We start from the raw sequence: 23825 nt of genomic DNA on the forward strand, positions 1-23825 counted from the left end.
TTTAGTAGATCCTTGTTTAAACATAATCAAGCAGGTTCTTCTGTTGCCTAAATGGCACCCATCCTGTTTGCCTGTAGAAAGTCTAGCATATTGTTTGCATAATGAAGTTATTTGGATAACACAACAGCGATTTAGATTAGGATTTGTTTACACAGCTAAATATGTTGAGTAATGAAATTAAAATGAGCTCTCTGCTTCTGTCACATCTGCAATAGTAGCTGGCTTCTTATGGTTGAGCACAAACTCGCTGCACAGATGTTTCTTGATAAGGTATAAATCAGTGTTAGATGCTGTTTATTGCACTGCTTTTACTGCCTTCTTCCCTGAAGGAGGGAATGTTCCTTGCACAGCAACCAGATGTGACCTGCAAGACTGTATGAAATACCAGTATAAGCAAAAACAGATCCCATATTCCGTATCAGGATCTGCCATGGCTCATCAAGAATTTATTAGACCATTTGAACATTTCTACAGGACCTAGCATCATACCACAGCCAGAACTTACTTATTATAACATGCAATGGAAAAGCAAAGCATCCTGTAAAGTGACAGATGCCTGAAATAGTAGGAGATTCCATTTCAGTTTGGATTTCTTCCTTAACGGTCAAGTTTCTGAGCAGACACTGCTGCTAGAAAGTCAGACACTGAGAGAGATCAAGGCTGCTGCATTTCAGGGCATTGTACGGAAGAGTTTCTCTCTTCTGTCATCCTACCCCTGTGACATCAATCCTTTGATGGTGACAGGGGAACGGACTTACCTTGCACTGGTGCTTTTATCAGGAAAAATGAAACAAGGAAGCTCCTCACCTGGGGAATGCACGCAGCTCAGAGTGCCATGGTAAGAGGCGTTGTTCAGCTCTGTGGGATTAGGGGATCCAATGGGAAAGACACATCCAACAACCCAGCATTTGAAGACAGCTAAGACTGGCCCCAGAGCCATGCTAGCTCCTCTGCAGCAGAAGAAAGCAAAACCCAGAGGCTCTGAAGGTAAGACAGCCAAACTTTGCAAGGTGTATTTCCTGTATTTGTAAGGTGTCTTGAAGCAAAATATGCCATTTCTTATTAAAAAAGAGGGAAGGAGAGAAGGATTAAATAGCTTTTCTTCCCTGAGCTAAGTTGTGTCTCTGTTCTGCTTCACTCGTTATATGGACAGACGAGCCTGTCAACACAGAAATAATGCCAAGTATTTACAGTTTAATGGAACCCAGGGACCAATTAACAACGCAGAAAACCACCAGGCAGTGAATTTCTTATTGTAACAGGAGGGAAATCGTACATTACGGCTTTTCCCCCCTTTCTTAAAATAAAGCACCAGCGCTTTGTCAATGATTCCTCAATAGTAATGTTTATTATCTGGAAGTTCTACCATTGCCCATATATCAACCGATTTCCATGTGCTAGGCTCAGTTACAAAACCCCTCTCTTTCCTTGTCACCCTGCCCCCAACCAAAAAACAAAAGAAAAAAAGAAAGAAATAGAAAGCTACTGTCATTAGGGCTTCAGATCAGGGATGCTAGAATCTGCCCTCAACCCCAAGTTCTCGAACTGCTGATTCTTCAATAGCTTGATGGATGTCATGCACCTCGTCTTGAGTTAAAGTCCTCTCTGGGTGACGGTAAATGATACGGTAGCAATGGCTGACCTTCTTTGTCCTACAAAATATAAACCAAAAGAGGGCTCATAAATACACTTGCCTACACACGCAAATACATGAGGCCAAATAGCTACCCTTTGGACCATTTTTTATTTGCTGTCTAATTTTGTTCCTGTCAGTCGAAAATCATCTAAATGCTAAAATACATAGTCTGGAGAGGTGGCACTGAATTTTAATCTTGGCAGAGGACTTCCCTGAAGTTCACCTTATACCCCAGCTTCTTTCTGCTGTGGGCCATTCTCTATTTCCACCCTCTGCCAGATCCTCACACTGAAACAAAACCCTTTGAGAGAAATTACTGGGCCTACTGGATTAAAATGCTTCTCACAGCAGGACACAGGCCAGTTCTGTGTCACTGACTCTCTGTTAGGAAGTCTAGATAGAGGAGAATATGAGTGAAAGGATTACCTGTATCACAGGCAAGGCTGACAAAGAGCAAGGCTGTGTAGGTACCGCCAGCGAGCTCTCTATGAATTAACTTCGCATGTGTACAGTTGTGCTTTAGCGTCTTACCAGACTAAACAAGCCGAGGAGGAGGGCTATGCTACCGTGGCTGAACTGCTGCTGACGCCACAACTCTCTCATTTTGGTGCTAATGTGGCTATCTCTAGGGAGCACTGTGCACATGTACCCCACTTGGACATTATACACTCTGAGCACTAGAAAGTAATGTTAGCTAACGGGAGGCATCTCACAAGCCTCGCCATCCAGTCTCCAGCCTGGAGGATGAGACACTCAACTTCTGCTGAAAACACAGCTGTAAAACAGATTAAAACATTTATTTTTTCAGTTCATGTGACTATTTTCCCACCATTGGAAAGGAGAAACGAGGACAAAATGCATCTGAAGTCTCTACTTGTGGGAAAAGGACACAGAATGATGCTGGCATTCATATCTGAAGCAGAAAACGAAACGGCAGCTCCTTTGCAGCTCTTCCAGTACTGACATGTCCCACAGCTGAGGTGCAGTGCACTGAAAGACGTTAACAGATTTATCGATGTTCTTTGGTGTGATGATAAGGAACCTGCTTCTCCACCAGAGTGCTGTGAGGTAGGGCAGTGGCTGGAAACCTCCACAGAGCTGTTTAGGAGAACATTCTTGTAAAAGCAACCAGAAATGCAACTGCCACCATTATGTACCATAAAGGTGGCCCAGCAACACAGGGGAAGCCCAGCAAACTGAGGAAGAAACAGGGCAAGACACGACAGCAGGCACAACCGTCAACATGTCTTGCTTCTTGCTATAAAAAGGAAAAGGTAAAAGACGAATGGGAGGAGGAATAGTGAAGAGGGGTGTGATGAGTGAAGCACTAAGATGAACAGAGTGACGGAAAAGAAAAAAGTAAATAAGAGTTGTTGAGTTAGCCAAAGAAGACAGGTTAATGTAAAACAAGTAGCAAAACAATAAGCTGACTAAGAGAGCATGAAATCCTTGTGAAGGAGAAAGAAGGGCATTTGACTGACTTGCTGTCTTGCTCTCCATCAAAAAGATGCTAGAGTACATAGCTCCTGTAAGAAAGGGGCATTTCTACAACTGCCATACTTGTATTACTGAATTTAAATACTTGGCAGTTGTAGTATCCTTTTTATTTTTAGTTTCAAGTGGAACCCACACAGCTTCTACTTTCAAAGGTAACTACTCACTTCAGTGAAAGAAGGAGAACCTGAGGGGAAAAATAAAGGGAAACTGGAGATCAAGTACTAGACAGAAGGATCTCCCAGACTAGCAGAACTTTGCATTTAATGACGCACAAAGGTAGTCAGCGAGCTTCAAGTCATCCTTCTCCTGGAAACTGTTTTGTGTTAGAAAGCAGGTTTATTATAGTTATTTGATTAAAACCAAGGTTATATGTATATTTAAGATGTGCTCACATACACAGATAACTCTCAAGATACACATCTCAACATTAAATCCTTCTAGAAACAAGGCACTAATAGCTTTTATCTCTGACAAGCTCTCTCATACCAGCTTTGTCCTACCCAGCCCGGATGGGAAGCTTGCCTTACTCCCACTGCCAGTTTACAACAAAAAGGTTATTTCAAATTAAACTGTACTTCCTTTTGTGTGTGCTTTGAAGACAAAGTAAGTTACATCTGACTAGCATAAGAAAGGACAAACTGAATTTTAAAATATGTTAGCTGATTGCAATTAACTGCTAGAAACTAGGTAAGCGCTTTCATTGAGTGCAGGATAAACCTTGTAGAAAAGTGTATCTTCAAGAAAAGAGGGGGGCGTGTAATTGCAGAGAAGGTGTTGCTCTGCTGGCCAGCTCTGCTCCACCTCTGCAAAGCAGCTGAGAGGGCAGATCTGGGAGACGCAAGTAACAAAGGGTTTGGCCTGATGCAACACTGTGAAAGTCGAATAAGAGAGGGATAATTACTTCACAATAGAGACAATTTTCAAAAACAGGCTGACAAATACCATTACAGTTGGTAGTACTGCAGCTTTTATAGTGTTACAGCAACCCACTTGACCAAAAAACATTTGCAAATTGCTCTGGCTGAAAATCTCTTTAGAAGTTGTAGTGGTGGTCCTGAACTCTTGAATATACTGGGAACATATCCACAGTGGAAATCCCATTACCACCATTTTATGTGATGTCAACATAAGTTTGCTTAATGTATATAAGCTGTGGTAAGGGTAGCTACAGCACTATTTTTTCACTGGCAATGGTTAATCCAAGCTAATGATTTTTCCGGACCCACGTGTTTATGTATCCCCCTCCCTCCATCCTAGTGGGAAGTTCATTCATGAAACAGATTAATTAAATAGGTTAGAAGATGACTCAGTAGTTTCTTGTGGGCGTTGTGGAAAAACAGTACTGTTAGGAGGCATTTCAATTAGGAAAGGCTGGAGGTCTTGTGGAGCAGCACTGGACTGCTCTGTAAGCTGCTTCTGTTGCTGCAGCTGAAGCTAAGCATTGGTGTGGGAGAAATAAAACAGGGATAGCATTAAATGCAATTAATGTAATTTTAATTACAGCCAAACAATGATGTAACTATTCATATACATTGCTGGCAACACCTCACTCATGTGGCTGGTATATTACGCTTTTCTCTCATCGTTTCAGCTAGGATTATTTGCAAGTTTGTTACTAATTAGAGAGAAGGAGTATAACGGTTTAACAATACTTCAATAAAAGACACATGATAAGCTTCAGGAAACTGAAGCATTTTCTCCAGACTACTGTTAGCTAATTTTTCAAGGTAGATAGGTAAAACTACTTGTTTTACTCTTTTCCCCCTTAACATCTAGGCTCTTTCCTCACTTCCCCCTGTCAATAAAATACTAATGGCTGTGATTCCTCATTGCCATCAGCTGCAACTGGAAACAGTTACTGTCAACAAATAATAAATGCTTGCTGATTTCCTTTCTTGCCTCTGTGAGGACTCACAGAGGGTTTGCCTACCTTAGAGATGTGACTCTGCTAATGCATAAGAACCTCTCCCCTGCATGTCACACTGCAGCCTGGCAATACAGAAACAGCAGCCCTCTGTCTTGAACTGCTGCAAGTTTGAAGCTGAAACAGAGAGCAGCAGTTTCACCAGGTAAACAAAAGCAGAAGCTTAACACTGAATGCGGGGGACTTTATTTACCTAAACTGCCCTCCATAGAATTGTATGTGGTTTACAGTCATGCAGGTTCCTTCTCTTTCCATTAGGCTTTAGCTGATCTTAGTGTCACAGTGTCCTCTGCACCAGCCTGCAGCTTTCAGGTGGCAAAACACAGCAAATACAGTGAGGCACCACTCGAATAAAAGTAGCAGGAAGATAGTGATGCATTCTGATGCCACGAGAGGAAACAAGGATACAGTCAATGAACAAATATCACAGTGCAACAATGCCTAATGTTCTTTCACGTGTTTTCTGGAGGAAACAGCTTTGTGTCATGATTTTCAGCAATTGGCACGCAGCCTCCTCCATGTGCTCGAGAGCTGCTCACTGCCAGGTCAGATTCACAGCGTGTGGCCAACCTGAAGGTCAGTGTATATGTTTCAATATTTCAGCCTAGTATCTGAGCACAGCAAGAGGTCAAGAGGCCTTATTCTTCCACTAGTCTAATAAAATGAACGTGAAAGCAACCTAACACTGGAGTTAGGGCTAGACTGAAAGGATATGTTAGGTAATAAAAATTAATCCCTATATGTTGGATTTCCCTGCACAGATTTCCCTGCATTTAAAACATCCACTGAAGGATGATTTAAATACAAATTGGCTAGAAAGCTGATCCCAGATGCTACCAACAGCAAAACATCTAAAAATATAGTCACGAGGGAACCTGTCTCAGTGGTTGGATAAAAGTAAGACATGGGTCATTTCATACCCAAAATGTTGCCCAAAGAATAAATTCATGGTATTGGCATTTGTCTTTTCTATAACTACTAGCAGAGAATAAGAATGAAAAGTTCTCCATCCAAAACTTGAAGAAGGAGACAAAAGGGCAGTGGTGAGCTGAAAAAAAAAAATCTTTTAAATGATGTTCTACTTTCCATCTGTCTTAAAGCCCTGAGACTTCTATATAGAGGTTACCTCTGCTCGTATCTGGCTGAAGATAATATAGACTTAGACATTATTCTAGAAATTTGGATTTACTTTGAGGAATAGCAGACAATCCCTCATAGCCTCAAGAAGCAAAAAAGAGTACTCTCTCTTCTGCACTCTGAGCAATTTACTAAGCAGTATTATTCATCATCATTTCTATGTTGCACCCCTTCCTAAACAATACTATTTAAAATGAAAGATCTACACACACATAGTAACACAAGTATTCCAGATTCTTTTTGCTGTGTCAATGAGGTTCTTCTGGGGTCTTCTAATTCCTGCCATAGCAGTTTGCATCCTACATCCTAAAGAAAGATTCATCATGTAACTACCCCACATAAAATTTGCACAGTATATAGTGACCCTTGTATGTTACAGAGAGACCAGGTCACGCTCTGAGTATGCATGGGATGCAATAGACCTTAGGGAAGAGAAAGGCATGGTTTTTTTGCAACAGTGCCCTTCAGGGGAGGTTGATGGGCAGGAAATGAAGAGTCTTGTGTTTCTGGCAACATAATTGCCGAAGCTATGCAGAGCGCACAGCTTTAGCTTTGCATTGTGGCTCAAACAGTTCCAGAAGGATTCATGTTGTAAGCTGGGGTGGGGAGAAATAATAAACTGCAAGAATACCAAGCATGTAGATGGGTATTCTCATCTTATCTTTGTTTTCTTTCAGACTTGGAGACCGGCTTCTTTTGGAATAGGAAAAACAGCTTGAGTTAAAGCTGGTAAAACTCTCCGACACTGAGCTCTCCTGGCCAGGAACATGATGTTCAAACCCTAGTGATACCAGAAAAAAACCCTACTGACTTCCCACAAAAACAAGAAAGTCATCCAAAGCTGAATGTGTAGCTGTATCTGCCGGTATTTCCACACAGTAATTTGTGACAAGGCTAATGACAGTATTTAGATACCCAATTCAGATACATCAACTTATGTTTTTGCATGAAATCTACAGGCAGGAAGATTTCCACAAGTCTTGGTAGATCTTGGTGCCAGTGTCCGCAGGAAAACAGCCTTTTCACTCAGCTAAGCACTGTCTTTGAAGAATCTATCCAGCCAAAGCTTCTCTCTCTGTTTGCTTTATTCTTGCTTCTTCACATTCCTGTCTTAAAAAGACAGCAAAGACCTCAACATCTAACACTACAGCAAAGAGATAATTACCTTTTCCTTTTTTTGTCATGCTTTCAAACCGCATCCACCACTATGATACTAGGCGCAACTACTAAATGTCACACTATAAATTTTAAATTGACAAATAGTGCTCTTTGCTAGGAACCACATCACGGAAAATGGTAAAAGGCTTGTGCTATATACTATACTGTCAATGGCAAATAATTCAATTACCATGGTGATATGCATGTAGAATATAGCAGTGATTCTCTGAACAAAGGCCTTACCCAAAGATGCGATCTCATCAGTCCTTTCAAATGCTAATACCCCCTTTCTCTGGAAGAGTGCATTGTATCCAAGAGTGTGTTTTAAAAAATGGACATGTTTTTGTTTCAGGTGATTTTGATGCTCGTGAAAGGCACTAGATCAGCTCCAGAAGAAATATATTTTCCAATTCACAGAAAGCAGGGAAAGGTTGTTTCTGCTACATTGCTTTTTCATCTGTCCCCTGGTAGAAGGATGGTTCCGTTTCAAAGGCAGTTGGGGTCAGCTTAACCATGTTGAAGCTGTCAACATTACTTGACCATTGTGGGTTTTTTCCAGTTTTGATTTTAAGAGAGATGTATGTTCAACGAGACAGATTTGGACTGAAAAGATTGTTATTTATTTCACAGACCTGAGAAAGTAATGGACTTCTTGTTCCTTTCTAATCGGCCTTGGTGAAATCTGTATCTGATTACCAAACCCTGACCTTGCTTGGCCTCTTCATTTGATCCTTCTTTAATATTAATTCTTTTTTTAAGCTTATCTCTTAATTTAAAAGAAAAAGTCAAAATTCTCCTATTAGCCTAAAGAAAATGATAGGGGATGCAGTAACACACTCACAGTTAAGATAATGAAGGCTAGATGAATAATGTAAGCACTCTGAAACTCTTTAGCTTCTCAGTCACTGTGACACTTTTAAGTAGCCATAAATAAACCACTGTTTAGTATCTGAACATTTTGAATTGGTTAGAAAGTTTTGACCATGACTTTCCTGTTTAACCTAAATCTATCACCTAATTGCTTACATGCTGGATGAGAAGCAAACAAATCCGTAACATACTGAAGAATTTCTGCACAGGTAAGTATCCCCCAGGAGAGAAAGTCTCTTGGCCGCTATATGTACCCATAAAAGTTTACTTAAACAATTCAATCTACTCTCTGTACTTTGGCCCAGCACTTTGGCCCCAAACTACCTTTTCTCATCTCAATAGATCATCTTGGTTTTTCGCCAGCAAAAGAAAAATTAATGTAAGCGGTGCAGGGTTCTTTTCCACTAGCTACCAAGCAGAAGCAACCCTTGTAAACATAGATTAAGTTACGCAAAAAAAAGAAAGACTATTTCCCTTGTGCACTGTTACAGTAATTTCAGGAACCAGTCAACAACACAGTCAACCCATCTCAGATCCAAGCACTTTCCACTAAAGAGCTCTTAAAACTCACAGCATCAAAAGTAATGGAATCCATTACATTCAAGTAATGATGGAATATCATTAGTGTGAAGAACAAGGAGAAAAACATCATTCTCCATCATACCAAAAGAAAATCTGAAGTCCCCAAAAGATCATGAGCTGACTGTGACACAGAATTCTGCTATCATTTAAAGCCAAAAAAAAAAAAAAAAAGACTTGGGGTTTGGCTCTTTTTGTTTGTTTGTTTTTGTTTTCTATACAATGACTCATTGATTCCCTGAATAAGGCAACCATCAGCCGTTCTACAGGAAGTATGGAACCAGTTCTCAAGAGGTTCCAGCATCAGTGCTGACTGCTCGGTCTTCTCCAGTCTCCTTCCCTTGGCAAAAGCATTTGTCAAGCACAGATGACAAATTCCAGTCATATCTATCCGACCTATTCCTCAATAATGAGGAATCCATTCCACACAAATTTAAATGTGGATATGGCTGAGAGACGTCACCTTTGCTCTCTGAAATCGCACTGGCTGCCTTCAATTCCTAAGGGCTCACCACTCAGCTAGTGACTCTGTTCAAAATCCTGGCCTAAATCTAGGAAGATTCAAGAGTAGGCTAGAAGCTGAGTATCTTTCAGACTTGCCTTGCTGTCAGCAAAGTGACCATGGAGCACTCCTCATGCCAGACAGTTGCAACATTATGCACTTTTAATAGGAAGAGCCTCTCAACTCACTGAAGCTGAGGCTTCCAGGAATAAAACAAAAGTCTTGCAGTGGGGGATGCACACAAAGATCAGAATGCGTGCAAGCCTGCAAGGCTCAGAATATGATACAAGAACCTACTTTTCCTTCAGGGCTCTCACTATGATAGATATAAGGACTGCATAGGTGGAATAAAGACAGGAAAAAGAAAACTTTCCAACATAAATAGACACGTACAAAATCCAATGAAATAACTACCAACCACTGCAGTGGCAAACAGGAAAAAGTTGTTTGGTAAAATATTTGGGAAACCTGATTATGTGCTAAACATGAAAAAATAATTGGATGCTAAAAGTGAGAGAGAAAAAGCGATGGTCTCAGCACCACACAAGACAGACTACCTGTTTCTGGGTGCAGCTCAGCGTTTTATTTAGCTTCACTTTCCCTAGGTTTGACTGGAAACATTCAATTTAAAATGCACATTCAGTTTAAAATGTCTAATCATATTTTCACCAAAACATTCAATTTAAAATGTCTAATCATATTTTCACCAAAAAAAAAATGCACATAGATTACTAGAGGCAATATTTGTTGTTAATTTTTGTTTAAAATTTGACCACTACAGGCTTCACTATTGGCCAAGTCAGCAAACAAAAAAACTCCAAATAACTGGGTTTTGGTATTGTGCCTCATGGGAACTGATCTCCAATCTCCTTGACTTTTTCTTTCCTTGTGTAGTTCAGAACCTATGGCAAGACTAAAATTCCCATGAGATGCCAAGGACAAAAGTTTTCACGGTACATCACCTCCCCTCTCTAGAAAAGAAACTTTCCCCTCTCTAGAAAAGAAACTTGGCTGATACAGCTCATGAGGAATTACAGCATACTGAAGAGAACAGAAGCATGCAATACCTGAAAGTCCCGGCAGCAGAAATATTTCCACTACTAGCCAGCAAATAAGGTCAAATTTTCAAAGCAAGCTTTACATTTTCAATGACAAAAAACACAACCAATCAACACATTTTTTGTCAAGTCTGGATGTTTCACCTTTTCTACATTTCTCTGGGCCTCCTAAATCCCAGGTAATTTAAAGGGTATATGAGGGAGCTGTGGCAACATTAGGTGTTGTGGATTTCTGGCAGAACTTTATGGTTTACATAAGATACCCTGTTCACAACCCTTAGTGCCCCTCCAGTGCAGCTGGCTATTACTGGAGTAGATCAGGAACATAAACCTCTTTGCAAGGAGTAACTTTGGAAGATGCATTGGTTTTGCAGAGTTGTCATGCTCCTTCTGCAAAGACACTGTACTTACCTCCTCCTGAGCTGCAGCAGGAGCAAAGAGGAGGGTTTGCTTCTGTCAAACAGCAATGATTCCATCATTAGTTACAGGGATGTTGTAACTAATGACCAGTGTTAGCTACATTGGTCATTAGTTACAACCATGTTCCTCAAAAGTTTCCAGCCACTGGCAACTGAAATGCAATCTGAAAGCTCTAAGAATGACAACCTATCTCAGTAATCTGAACAAATCCAACACGAGAGGTGAATTTGGACTCTTTCAAATGCTATCTAAAAAATTCATAGTAAAAATGTGAAGTGTGATACATTTTCAGTCCTTCTGAGTGAAAGATCAAAGAAAAGAAGTATAAATATTTAGCAGGTTTTTTCCCCCAACTACATGTTAATACTAAAGGCTACAAAAAGTATTACTAAAAATAACATTGCTGTCAAATTAAAACACGTTTCATAATGGAGTAAAAAGGGAATTTATAAGAGAATTTAAAACAATTCATTCTCCTAAGAAATCAAGAACGGAGTGACAGGAGGTTCAGAAGTATTTCCACTGAGCGTTAGCAGACTTCAGGGTGTCTACGTAGTTAGGTGACAGAGAAGCGCACAGGAAGGACTGAATGGTATTTTAGGTGCTCATGTAGCACTCCTGTAGTTCATCATTGAGATTAATGGTTTAATCCTCACCACAACCAGGAGCTAGGTACAAGTGTAAGTTTTCTTTATATTGTCTATGAGTTGAGGTATTGCTAGACAAGGCCCTGGCCTCCCACAGGTCAAAAGCCTAAATAATTTTCCAAAGTCACAGAGCAAATCAACAGAGGGGGACTTGAGTAAGTGCAGGCTCAGACCCTTTGAGTTACTCTTTTAAGTTACTCTTCCCACGCACACACACTTTGAGTTACCCTTTTTTCTCCGCAAACTGTACAGCTGTCCTGGAAGCAAAATGAGGCTACGGCATGAAAAGCAAGTCGCTCCATATAAAACGGACAGGACAGAGAAAAGTGCAGAGCCAACATCAGAAGAGCCAAACATGCTGTATTTGTTAAGTGACAAACTAATGCCAAATAAGGAGAAAATAGGAAGGGGAGAAGGGAGAGGAGCAGGATGAGATGAATTAACGGAAGCACAGAAGAAAGAAGGGATTTACAAACTGAGAGCAGAGGTTTAAAGAAATCACTTGCTCTTTTTGTATAAAAGCAACAAATTAAAAGCACTTGGCCCTGGGCAGTTGCAGCCCTGGAAGGCAACTTAAAAACATTCCTATCTCTGTGTGCAGATACAGGGGGTTTCTCAACGGGCTGGCTTACAGTATCTGTTAAACCTAGAAGAAATTCTGTGGCCACTCGCACAATTAAGTGTTGTTTACTCTCTCCTTCTACTCCATACATTACTTTTCTCTCAGAATTGTCAGGTTTTATGAGCCTTAATCTGGCTAACTGGATTTGTTTTGGAGATACAGAAATTCCCCACTTTCCCTCCCTGAGGGTAATTTGGTTCCACACAGACAGTCACAAGAAACCTGTTCTTACTGCTTTCCTGACAGTTGCTGCCTTGGGAAGACAACTCAGAAATAAGTCCTCAAAGTAAGGACAACTAACGGTCAGCAAATTAAACTGCTTTTAATACAGGAAAAATCTGTCTCTCTTTTAAACATTTCTCTTGCTGGATCCCATTTACATGGATAGACAATAATACAAGATAAAAGAGCCTGTGTAGACGAGGCTTGCCTGGTTGTTTTGAATATAATGAGGGGAGAAATGTCACAGCTCCACTGAAACTAATCAAATGAAGACAACATATTCCCACCAGGTGCACTGGCCAGAACTTTTAAAGCTTTCAAAATGGGCATTAGTTTGGAAGTGCCACATCTAGCATCTATATCAATGGTATGTCTACCCTCTATGAAAAGCCAAACACAAAGAAAAATGATGAGTGTGGTAGGACGTATGTGTAGTGAATACCTCTTACGATAAGGTGATAGGAGCATCGCGTGATAAAATAACTTGAGCATTTGGGCATGAAGTCTGAAAGGGCAGTGCACAAAATGAGGTGCAACTAACATCAAGAATAACAAGAAGTCATTCTGTAGGTACAATGAAATTATTTGTCTGCTACTCGAAAAAGGAAAGAAAGCTATTGCTATATTGCAGTAGGAATATCAAAATATGATTTTTGCTAAGACTTTACCATAAAAGGCTGACTGATCCTCTGACTAGCGGGAATTAATATCAGCAAAGAAGGTATCAGCCTTGATAAAGAAGATCTCAGCCTTGAATGGGGAATACACAGTAAGCACCAGAGTAAATCAAATATTTTCAAATTGTTCAAGCCTGATGAACTTTGTCCTAAGATACTTTAAAAGTAGGGAAAGAAATCTCAGAGCTCTTATCAGTTATCTTTGAGAGTTCATGGAGGACGTGTAAGGTATCAAATGTTTGGAAAAGGCCAACATAGTGCTTATTTTTGAAAATGGAAAAAACAAGTAAGAAGCCAGGGGAGCTACAGACCAGTTGTTTTTACCTCAAATACCCACAGAGACTCTGGCATAGATAACCAAACCACTTGTAAGCACACAAAGGAAATAAAAAAGACAAAACCCAGAAAACATGGATATGTCAAAAGCAAATCCGGCCAAAGCAATCTAATTGCCCTCTGTAAAAGGGCAACAGGTTTGTGGATCAATAAATAGCAAGGAGAATGCATTGTTGGTGGCAGGTGCATGTGTAGGGGTGTGTGCATGTGTATGGCATATATCTTGTCACTTTCTTAAAACAGATAAGAAAAAAATGGTCTAGAATCAATATTCTACAAAACATGGATCCACTGGCAGTTGCAAGAAGTTTCAGTTAAGACTGGAAAACGTTAGGAAATATTTAAGATTTTTTCAAAGTTATAACAAAATGTGTTATAACAAAAAAGTGAAAAAAGGAAGAAAAATATTAAATCCTAAATCATAAAAACAGACAGTACAAAATCTGTTTTCCTAAATGTTTCACCTTGGAATTCTAGCCATTCAGGGAGCTGCATGAACATAAATGAGAAAAACTGGTGGCCGATAGGAAAGTACTAAAATATGATGTCCCACATGGCTGAAGTAGCTGCCAATAATTTGGTGCTTCTGCAAGTTCATAGCCAAATCAGAAGGATGCTTCTAGTACAGGTCTTCATCCTGGATCCAGTATGATGGAATATTTTCATTAACGGATTAAGTGATGCAGCAGAAGTATGTTTGTTAACTGGCAAATTACACTAAGCTGGGTAAGACAGTAAGTATAACTAAGGACAGGATTAGAATTCAGAACAATCCTGACAAACTAGAAAAGTTGAAGAATACAAATCAACCAGGACAAGTGCAAGTTTCTGTGTTTAGCCAGGAATAATCAGCTGCACAAGCGGAGTAGGTGGATAGCAACAAGTATGCAACTGGGCGGATAGCAGTTATGCACAAAGGATTTACAGACCGCACACACTCACAAGCTGAAAGTGAATCATTGATGTTGTGCTGCTTTAAAATAAGCAAACGCCACTCTGGGATGAACTGCAGGAGTACAGCCTGAGTGACATCTTTCCGCTCTGCTCAGCACTGTTATTAGCTCAGCTGAAGTATGCTCTCCAGTTTTGGGCTTCATACCTCAAGAAAGATGTGAAGCAACTGAAAGCATACCAGTGGGGAGCAATGAGAATGAACAGATGTCTAGATTACATGAATTATGAGGAAAGACTGAAAGAACACAGATTGCTCCGCCTAAAGAAGAGGGAGTATGAAAACACCCTTCAACTACATATAATGCTGCTGCAGGGAATTAGGTAATAATGCTCTTCATCAGCATTCACAAGGAGCAGAAGAAGAAAATAATGAGCTCAATTTGTAGCAGAGGGCATGCAGTAAGACACACAGCAGGAAAAATCTTGACAGTGATATTGAAGCCCTGGAAAAAATTTGCTTGGAAAGGTGGTGGAGTCCCCAGCACTGGAGAGCTTGAAGGACTGCTTATACAAGTGTCTGTCAGGAATGCCATAAGTAGAGCTGCTCCTGTTTTGGAGTGGGAGGATGAACGAGGTGGCAATATTCTTCAATTCTTTAGCATAAAATAGTGTAATGGTCTTTAAAATACAGGAAGTGGCTCAGGCAGCAAAGACAGTTTATTGTAGCTCCAGCTGAGTCCCCCTAAAACCACACATCATGTATTTGTTTATCCCATTGCATTAAAATGAGATGGGGGGAAAAAAGCCCAGTCCAGGAAACCAAGCAGGTTGGAAACACAAACTCCTACGGCTATATTTGGCAAAAGAGTTCTGTGTTAACCCTACAGTTCCAGGAAATAAAGCAAACAGGGAAAAACTTCTGAAGGGGAACAACTGAGATAGATAGACTGAGGGGGGAGAGGAAGCCACTGACAAGGATGTTACCTCTTTAGACCAGCAACCCTTTCATTAGCATTATAGGCCAATCCTGAAATACAGCAGTTAGAAAGCATACAGTGGTTAGAAAGCAAACTGCGGCTGAGTTTACCTTTCAGTGCCTAAAGCCAATACAAAACCCAGAAAAGTCCACTCTGAAAGACGGCATCCCATAGGGAGAATGTCACTCAGCTACTTGTCCCCTTTGCTTCAGGACTGAGAGATGCCTCAGGAAAGCTCAAAGGAAAGTCAAAGAAAAAGCTTCATATCCTTGATACACTGAGCAGCAGCTTTCTTTTTTACGCTTTTCCAAGTTTATATCACGAACTTAACCCTTTGTTTTCAGCCAGCTAAGTTCACTTTCAACCCCAGGTGATCTTAAATTGAGAAGGGTAAAGTCTTTTTTCTAACAGAATAATGTTGCAAACAAGCAACGTTGCAACCCAAGGCAATCTGGGGAAGTCCAGGGATTAGGCAACATCTGAGACACCAGAAGGCTGGTTGACCCTGAGGAGGACAACAGCTCCGAGGATGATGGCCTTTCTCCGCAGATGCTAATTAACTTTATGCCTTGTTGCAAGTAGAGACCGAAACATACGCTCAAGGACATACAGTAGATCAGCTAATCTCAGAATAGAAATACACAGAAACATATCAAATCCTATCTTATGGAGCCTTAATGTCGCTCTCTGAATAATCAGCCATGTTTTCCTTGTATTTGTAAACGTTATCGTGGCTTCCCCATTCTTACTTCCTGTTTGTAGAGACTAGTTATTGCTTCTTTTCCCTGTGTATACAACAGCTCTGGGAAAGAAGCTGACTTTCATTTTAATTCATCCTCATTGCCTTTTACAGCAGAAAATGAGAGGCCTCTACTCTGCAACAAACTAAAAATAACCCTTTGTACATGTATTAGAATATGTACAAATAACTGTATGTACATATATATATTCACTGCTGCAAAGGCTACTCTTTTAACCTTAGCAGGTGTGCTTGGACTGGTGAGATCAGCACTTTGGGGAAAATCTTGATGTTTACTAAATCTTTGTCAGAGATTAAATGTTGATCTCATAAAAGTTCCATTGCATATGTGTTCTTTTATTCTTACATGAAATATGAAATTGCCAAGGAACAAATAAACTATTTATGACTTATGCCTCTACAGTAACGAAGAGTGGCTTAATGGGGGCATGAACTACTTTAAAACTAGTGCAGTCTATTGTTTCCTGAATTGAAGAAGATTCTCTTAAACAGGGTTTAGGTGGGATACTCTCTCTCCTCCTCTAAAAAAGATCAAATTCTTGACGTGATTGGCTAAGTCATAGCAGAAAGACTCATACATGCCACAGAGACTACTGCACCAGTCATACATGCCTGCCTTCCTTGTACGTAAATCAGTACAGGTTGGGGCACCTTTACAGCAACTATTAGTCCAGCTAGCTAACTGAAATTAGCTCAGCTATTTTTACATGGTATTTATTATGCATAAAATGCAGCAATTTGGTGGCATGACTTCACACACTAACATCTCGGCTAGTAGATCGTCATTCGAGTTACGATACAAAGCTCCTCCTTCTTATTACAGGTAGCTATCTGAAGAGTCAAAGTGTCACCCAAGTGTCACCTGCATGTCACACTGAGATCAGCAGAGTTTGCTCTCTACTTCTTCTGCTTCTTGCAATATATAGCCGTGATGGCTGGTGTTATGCAGCAGCAGCAGCACTGTGCTTTGAAACATACACAATACCAAGGGATAAAAAAATTATTTGGCATTAATACCTCTGAGATAGTTGCAACACCACTCATGCTCCTTTTCAATCTCCTGCATCTGCCATGTCCCTCCACTGCACTCACATGCACAAACTCTTCCCCCCAGCCATGACATGATCTCTCTTCAGAGACTGCTGAACAAACACAGGTCCTGGATGTATGGATTCAGTGAGACAAAATAGCTCCTTAAAAAGGAATACATGACAGAGGGAAGTCTGTAGGTGTTGAGCAGGAAGAAGAGGGAGAACACAGTATCCCAATGCCATTTTGCATGGCAGTCTCCATCAGAATGTGGAGATCCAGAAAGGCAGTCTGGACAACCCAGTAAGATCACCTCAGCTGGGGAGTGTGAAGCAAAGGAGTAAAGAGAGAGAGACACCCACAGTCCCCGCTCCTGAAACCCACACACTTTTCATCCATAGGGTTTAATCATTATCATGACACTTGAAGATATTAGGATTTTTCTTTAGGATTTTTCTTTAATATCCATATGAAGAAACGTTAAAATGAACTCACCCTTCACTAGTACAAACCTATCGCAGAAGTGGAAACATCAGCCCAAAGGATGGGCTACATGGGACTTGGACGGTTATAGGACAGCCAAACCATTTCTAAGCACTTCTAAGCTGGATTAGAGCTTTTCTATATTGCTATCACATCTACACTGACAGGGTCAAGCTTGGTGTCTTGGATCCTGAGAGAGCTTGATTCTGATTTTATATACCCCACATTACATCACAGGAACTTCACAGAAATTGACTTAATGGAGTGAAAATAATGTAAGAAACTGAATCAGGTTCAGCATGCACCTGCAAAGCCCATGATTAGAACCATACTGTGCTGGAGCACAGTCTTTGAACCTGTTTTTTTCAGCCTAAGCCTACATGTATTCTACTCTCCCCCAATATTGGGTATTTCTGTAGCACATGGGTCAGTTAATGAAGCTGAGGTTTCATATTCAGCAGCAGTGCTACTTGCACAAACCCTTCTTCTGTCCTGCCTGTAGGTGCTCATCCCTCATAGATTTGCCTACTGTGCTATACCAGCACATCTGTTCAGATGGCTGCATGTGTGGTGAAGCTCATTTGGAAGCTAATGTGGTTGAAAAATAATGAGGTTAAAAAAAAAAAAAGCTTTGGTTTCCCAGTCTGGTTCACTGAATAGCCATACCAGTAACTGTGAGAATACAGTGCAGAAGGTGAGAACAGCGCAAGCCAAGGCTTATGCTGCCAAGAGAAATGCATGTGAAATCAGAGGCTAAAATCACAAGTTGGTAATTCACTGAATACACATAGCACTGAAGCACAGACATCTTTTTAAAGTTCAAGTTAAAACTTATTATGTATTATGTTCAAAATGAGATTTAGAAATCAGGGAGGGATAAAAGCCCTGCCTGGCTGTCCCAAAATGCTGCTGAGTCCAATCTCCTGACCTATTCCCACTGAAAGCAACGGAATGACATCTCTTTATGCCAACTGAGGGTTTAGCTGATGCTCTGCAAAACAAGAGTGATGGCTCCCTGAGTAGCAGTGTTTTTAAAATTGATCAGCAGAAGCAGCCAGTCAAATCCTCTTCTTAAAAAAGATGATACACCAGTTTAGTGAGGAGATGAATGAATGTGTTCAGGAGGGCATGAAAAGAGGTAAGCAAAACCAGCTATGAGTGTTTAGCTTCACAACAGTGCGTAATCTTTTTTGCCACCACTTAAGCTTGAGGTCAAAGGTCCAAGCAGACCTTACATGGTGTGTAGGGTCCTGTACATGACTTTCTGTAGCATGAATTTCATTCTATACAAGTAAAGTTCTCTTTTCTGCCATATTTAACAAATCTCTCTTCCCAGGATCTGCATTGATATAAGCTCTCTCAGTATTTCACTGCCTTTGACTACTCCCATATAGTGTGAGACAACAGCCTGAGCTGACTGTTTGGCTTTTGGATATTAAGAAGCAAGGTTGGGTAGAAGGAGGGGGTGGAGGTTCAAGAGAAAGAAAAGCTGTCCCATGAATATTCCCATAACAACTGTGAATCACTCCTTTGCTGATAGAAGGTATAGTTGCCTTTAACAAATTGTTATATGGAGAATGTGCGATAATCTAAGTAGGACTGTTACGAAACTTAGCTATGAGCTGCTTTGCGTAACGATCTACAAACCTGCAAATCGGATTCAGTAAGTTGTTGAGTTATTACCATGTAAGACTGGGTTGCTTTGAATGGAATATGAAATCCATATAGTTGGAGAGATTGAGTGGCTTCCTTTTGATTAGAGGAGATAACAGAAATGAGTATGCCTGTACATAGATTTTCAAGAATAAAAAATGAAAAATTAACAATTAATTTGCTACAATTATATAGTATCCACATTAACATTATTTTGTCATTTACCTTTTAACTAAAGTTGTCCTGTGCTTTAGAATTAGCAGGCATGAAATTAGCATGTTTTTTTAATGTTTTGGGAAAAAATACAGTAGTTTCACTGCACTGATGTATCTGCTATGACACCGACTCAAAGTGAAATGAGGACAAGGGAGAAGAATGCTGGGTATTACATATAAATCACTGATCTTTCACCTCTTAGAACATTTTCACATTCAAACTGAGATGCTAAATGAGTTCAGCTCTTAGCACAAAAAAAGAGCAGAAATTACAAAACCACCACCATGGATACAATTCTTTCTGGAGTAACTACTCAAGCAAAAACCCAGGGCTGAACTAGTCAGACAGCTCTATTATCTTTCACCTGAAGAAAGTGTGATTAGTGGACGAAATGTCACATTTACACTTAAAATCTTTTTCAAAGACAACTTGTATCTTTTGGCACAACTCAGCCATCTTAAAAATACAGTAGGAAAGAGAGGCAGAGACAGCAAAGAGCGTTCCTTTTTATGATTTCTCACCTTGTTTTAAGTCACAGAGTTTAGCCTGAATATTCAGTACCTCAGCACTTGGCACATCTCAGGCAGCCACACTGCATTGCTCTGTGCAGTGCAGCATAGAGAGGCACAAGGAGGAGCAAGGAGGAACTGGAGCTTTTTCACCCCCCTCCACTGGGAAGTGGATGACATGGTCTTCACAGAAACTCTATAACATGCGAGAACGGGACAAAGGCAGCCAAACTGGATGGGGGAAGTACATTTACTAACAAATAAACTTCTCTGGGTATTTTCTTCTAAGGTGACATTTAACAGCAGCTCAAATGAAATGAGTGTCTCCTTTGAAGATGTCCTTGCACATCCACCACAAGAAGAATTGGAATGTTGCTCTCAATTACCGTGCTGCCTTGGGCAGTGCAGCAACCATGACCATGGTCACTCTATTGCCTTTATGGGCTTTTGCGGGTTTTTTTGATGGCAACTACACTCATTTTCAGTCTTCTTTTTTTGGCTTTTCCTCTTTTCTTCCTTTCTCTCTCTCTTTTTGGCTTGGCACTTGCTCGGATTGAGCTGTAATTCCTGAACATGGAGCCAACTGAAGTTATTTGAGAAACTTGACGGAAAAGAGCTGTAAAAAACTTCCCAAACACTGCTTTCAGCAGAGGTGCCCACTTCATGGACACCTTCACTGTAACTCCCTGGGAACGCAACACAACCCACAGGAACATAGGACAGACCTGGAGAGGATTTGCAGTTTCCTCTCTGCTAAGTTTGCATTTGGTATTTCTCTTTCAGCTTCGTATCAACAGGATCTCTGATGTAGCATTTTTGTTACTTCCCTGCCCTTGCAAAGGACCCTTGATAAAGGAAAGATTACATTAAGGTTTGCCTCTGTTATATATCTCAAACAGAATACCACAAAAGATAGACTTGGTCTAGATGAACTTGACATATTTAGTACGGAAGTTCTCACAGCCAACTTTCACCACAGTTAAATTCAGCTTCTGGTATAATAAAAACAGCATCACTGAGGTACTGGCATCCCCCTTCTAAGCACCACATGGCTGGCAAAGCTACCACTAAAAGAATGAAGGGACTAGATTGAAACCATAGGAATGAATCAAACCTGAGGCTCCTTGAAAATGTAACCTGACTAATGCGTTCTAAACGCACCTATAAACACATAGTAACTGTGATGTTTGCTAGCTTTGCCCCTTCTCTTCAGATCAAGCACTTCTTTCTGCTTCCTCCAATGACTAGAAGCTACCAAACTTGTTTTTAAGTGGCAGAGAGCAGCACTGAAAGCAGACTCGAGGAAGTGAAGTATGGAGAGAAATATCTAGTCAGCCAAAAAGCTGGAAAGCAAGAAGAGTATCTCAAAAATTAGGGACAATGCTCAAATGAGATTTAAGTATACTCACATACTGCAATGCTTAAGTTACGGTGAATTACTGAGCTACCATTAATCAGCTGAACTGCTGAAACCATGTCCATGTTTCTATCCCTACCCAGCAACACAGTAAAACACATTAGCTTAACCTGCTCTAGTAAGAATTATTTAAGAGTGAGCAAATTGTGGAAATTCATTCAGCTACAAAAATGGGATCAATTCCAATTACACATTCAAATCTTACAGATAGTTTCCTGGCCTGGCTAAACTAACACGTTCCTCTTTGACAAATGTCACACATTTCTGACCATGGCAGGGTATCAGAATGGGAAGCAGAGCTGAGAACGACAAGGACTGACAAGGACTTGCTGAATGTCATTAAATGACTCATTTAACCTCTTCACACATGAGGAGAATTACTGGCGCTTCACTTTGTCTTCACAAGAACCTCAAATCAGCAGAAGCTCCTGTCCAAAGTAAAGAGCTCTGAAATCCTCGGAAGAATGAAATACAAGAATTTGACATTTCTGAATCTTATGCACAGGACCACCTGTGTGAACATCAGCAATCCTGCTGCAGGACTCTTATTACATACTAGGAGACAATATGGCTTCTCAGAGATAATTTGTCAGTGTGGAGTGGTAACACACGCTAGGGTAAAACTCCTGCTATGAACCTTGGAAATTAAAGAGGGCAAAACTTTGTGTATAAATATTTTACAATATATTTATTGAAGTAATATGTTACCTGTTTAAGTCTCCTCTTCATTTAATATTTCAACAAGGAAATGAGGACTTGAGAGCAATGACTAGCTGTGGATCTGTCACTCTCAAGCTTAACAGGTAAAGAGAGTCTGTTCCCCTTTATCCATTGAAGTTATAATGCTGAGGAGCGCTCTCAGTCCAAACACAGATGTGAGTAGTCTAAACTATAATCTTTGATGTGGCAACAGCTGCAAAGGTTACCTGCAAAATTGAAGGACAATAACCAACTATTTTGTATGAAAATGCCAGCCTACAAGTGAAGGCAAAGGGCAGCCATGGGACTTCCCTACCAAGCCTTTCCCAAAAGTCATGGATTATTGTTTTCTCACAGTAAATACCACAGCCTCTTCCTTTGGAAGGATCAGGCAGCAAGGCAGTGTTTCAACAGCCCTGACTTCAACAGCAATAGCAGGACCAGGACCTGCCTAGGACCAAAGCTTAAAAGTCTTAACCAGGCCTTTCTCAAGTTTAACTGAAAATGTGCTTCATATCCTTCTGACCAATTTCAGTGCAAGTTCTTGCAATGTGCATGAAATTTCTTGCTTTTAACCTAGATGAAAATGGAGAGAACACTGAAATAGGTTCACTTTGGAATAAATTCATTCTGTAAGCAAAATTTTTCTTGTTCCTCACAGTAGCAGATTCATGGGATGGCCATTAGAGGCTTGTGGGTTTTTTAGAAGTTTGTATGACTGAAGGCATAAAAGAATCTGATTAATTTGTGTTGCCTTTCAGAAATGCAATGGCCACAAAACCATCACGCAATAGAGCCATAATTATAAAACTGGCTGCAGGTGAGTATGCACACACATATATTAAACCTGCCCTGCTTCTTAGGCAAGTTTGCAGGCCACTCTCAGTTCCATACTGCTGTGGTTAGACTGATCCCTGTACTCAAACTAGCTCATGTAAAGGCTTTCTAAAAGACCTGTAAGGCATGCCTTTTATTAGTATCTGGTATTTGCATTCATAAGGTTTTTAAAGAGACAATTGAGATTTTCCAAAGCTAGCCTGCTATATTTGTAAGAGCACAAAAAAAGCCTTTTAAATACTGAAATCAAATTTTGGGGAAACAACTAAGTATCTTGATTTAACTTTCATACTGGAAGATTTCTGTACTGTAAACTAAAGTACGTGCTAATTGGGAAGAGGGAAGTACGGTTCTAACTGACATAACTGTTCTGCATTATTTAGTATATTTGCTCTATAATTCAACTATATGTTGTTATATTCAACAGAACAGTGCTCAGTGTTCAGAAAGAAAAGAGAAATAACTGCTTCCAATATTTTTGTGTTAGCAGAAAATTGCCAATAATTTTTGTTGCAAAAACATTTTCCTTGCACTTTGAATGTTCCTCTGAGACAAGAAGAGCAAAAATACTTTGGCTGTGAAAAAGATCAGATTTACAGGAGTCAAGCTATTTTTAAGCCCTACTGTTCAGTCTGCTCATACATGCCTAGAAGATCAGTAACTTATTTGTGAAATTCCCTAAGGGTAGTAGGTGGGAAGCAGCAAAAAAGTCCACGTATCCCCCAGTGGGGAAGTTACGAGGTGCCAAATTCTGATACCTAGCACAAAACAAATATCACCTTACTATTAGCATGGTTCCACTGAAGTGCATTAGATGCCCAACACTGCCATGAACAGCAGAACCAAAATCTAATGATGACTATTCAGAATAGTGAGGAGCAGCAGACCTAGGAATGTGTCACATCTGTCCACCTCATTACATAAATCACTGTAAGATCACAGAGAAAATTCAGACAAGGCATAAGTCGGAGGGCATGTTCACCAACTCCATTTGAGAGGAAAAGGTGTTATCCCACACAATTTTAACACGGGGGGAAGTACACTGATAAAGGAGATGTGGGATGGC

At 40.3% G+C, this 23825-nt stretch overlaps 1 protein-coding gene across 8 annotated transcripts in view; it reads right to left on the bottom strand.

Annotated features, from left to right (window-relative positions):
- Window positions 1-1174: 1174 nt before the first annotated feature.
- The window catches only part of FARS2 (phenylalanyl-tRNA synthetase 2, mitochondrial), a 259641-nt gene continuing 236990 nt past the window's right edge, over window positions 1175-23825 (bottom strand). For all 8 annotated transcript variants that reach the window (XM_068931926.1, XM_068931927.1, XM_068931928.1 and 5 more), the window contains one exon: window positions 1175-1652. In XM_068931926.1, the coding sequence (XP_068788027.1) occupies window positions 1514-1652 (139 nt within the window). In that variant the 3' untranslated portion in view covers window positions 1175-1513. The remainder of the gene's footprint in view (window positions 1653-23825) is intronic.

This window comes from Struthio camelus, chromosome 2, assembly GCF_040807025.1.
Source record: "Struthio camelus isolate bStrCam1 chromosome 2, bStrCam1.hap1, whole genome shotgun sequence".
Taxonomy (NCBI): domain Eukaryota; kingdom Metazoa; phylum Chordata; class Aves; order Struthioniformes; family Struthionidae; genus Struthio; species Struthio camelus.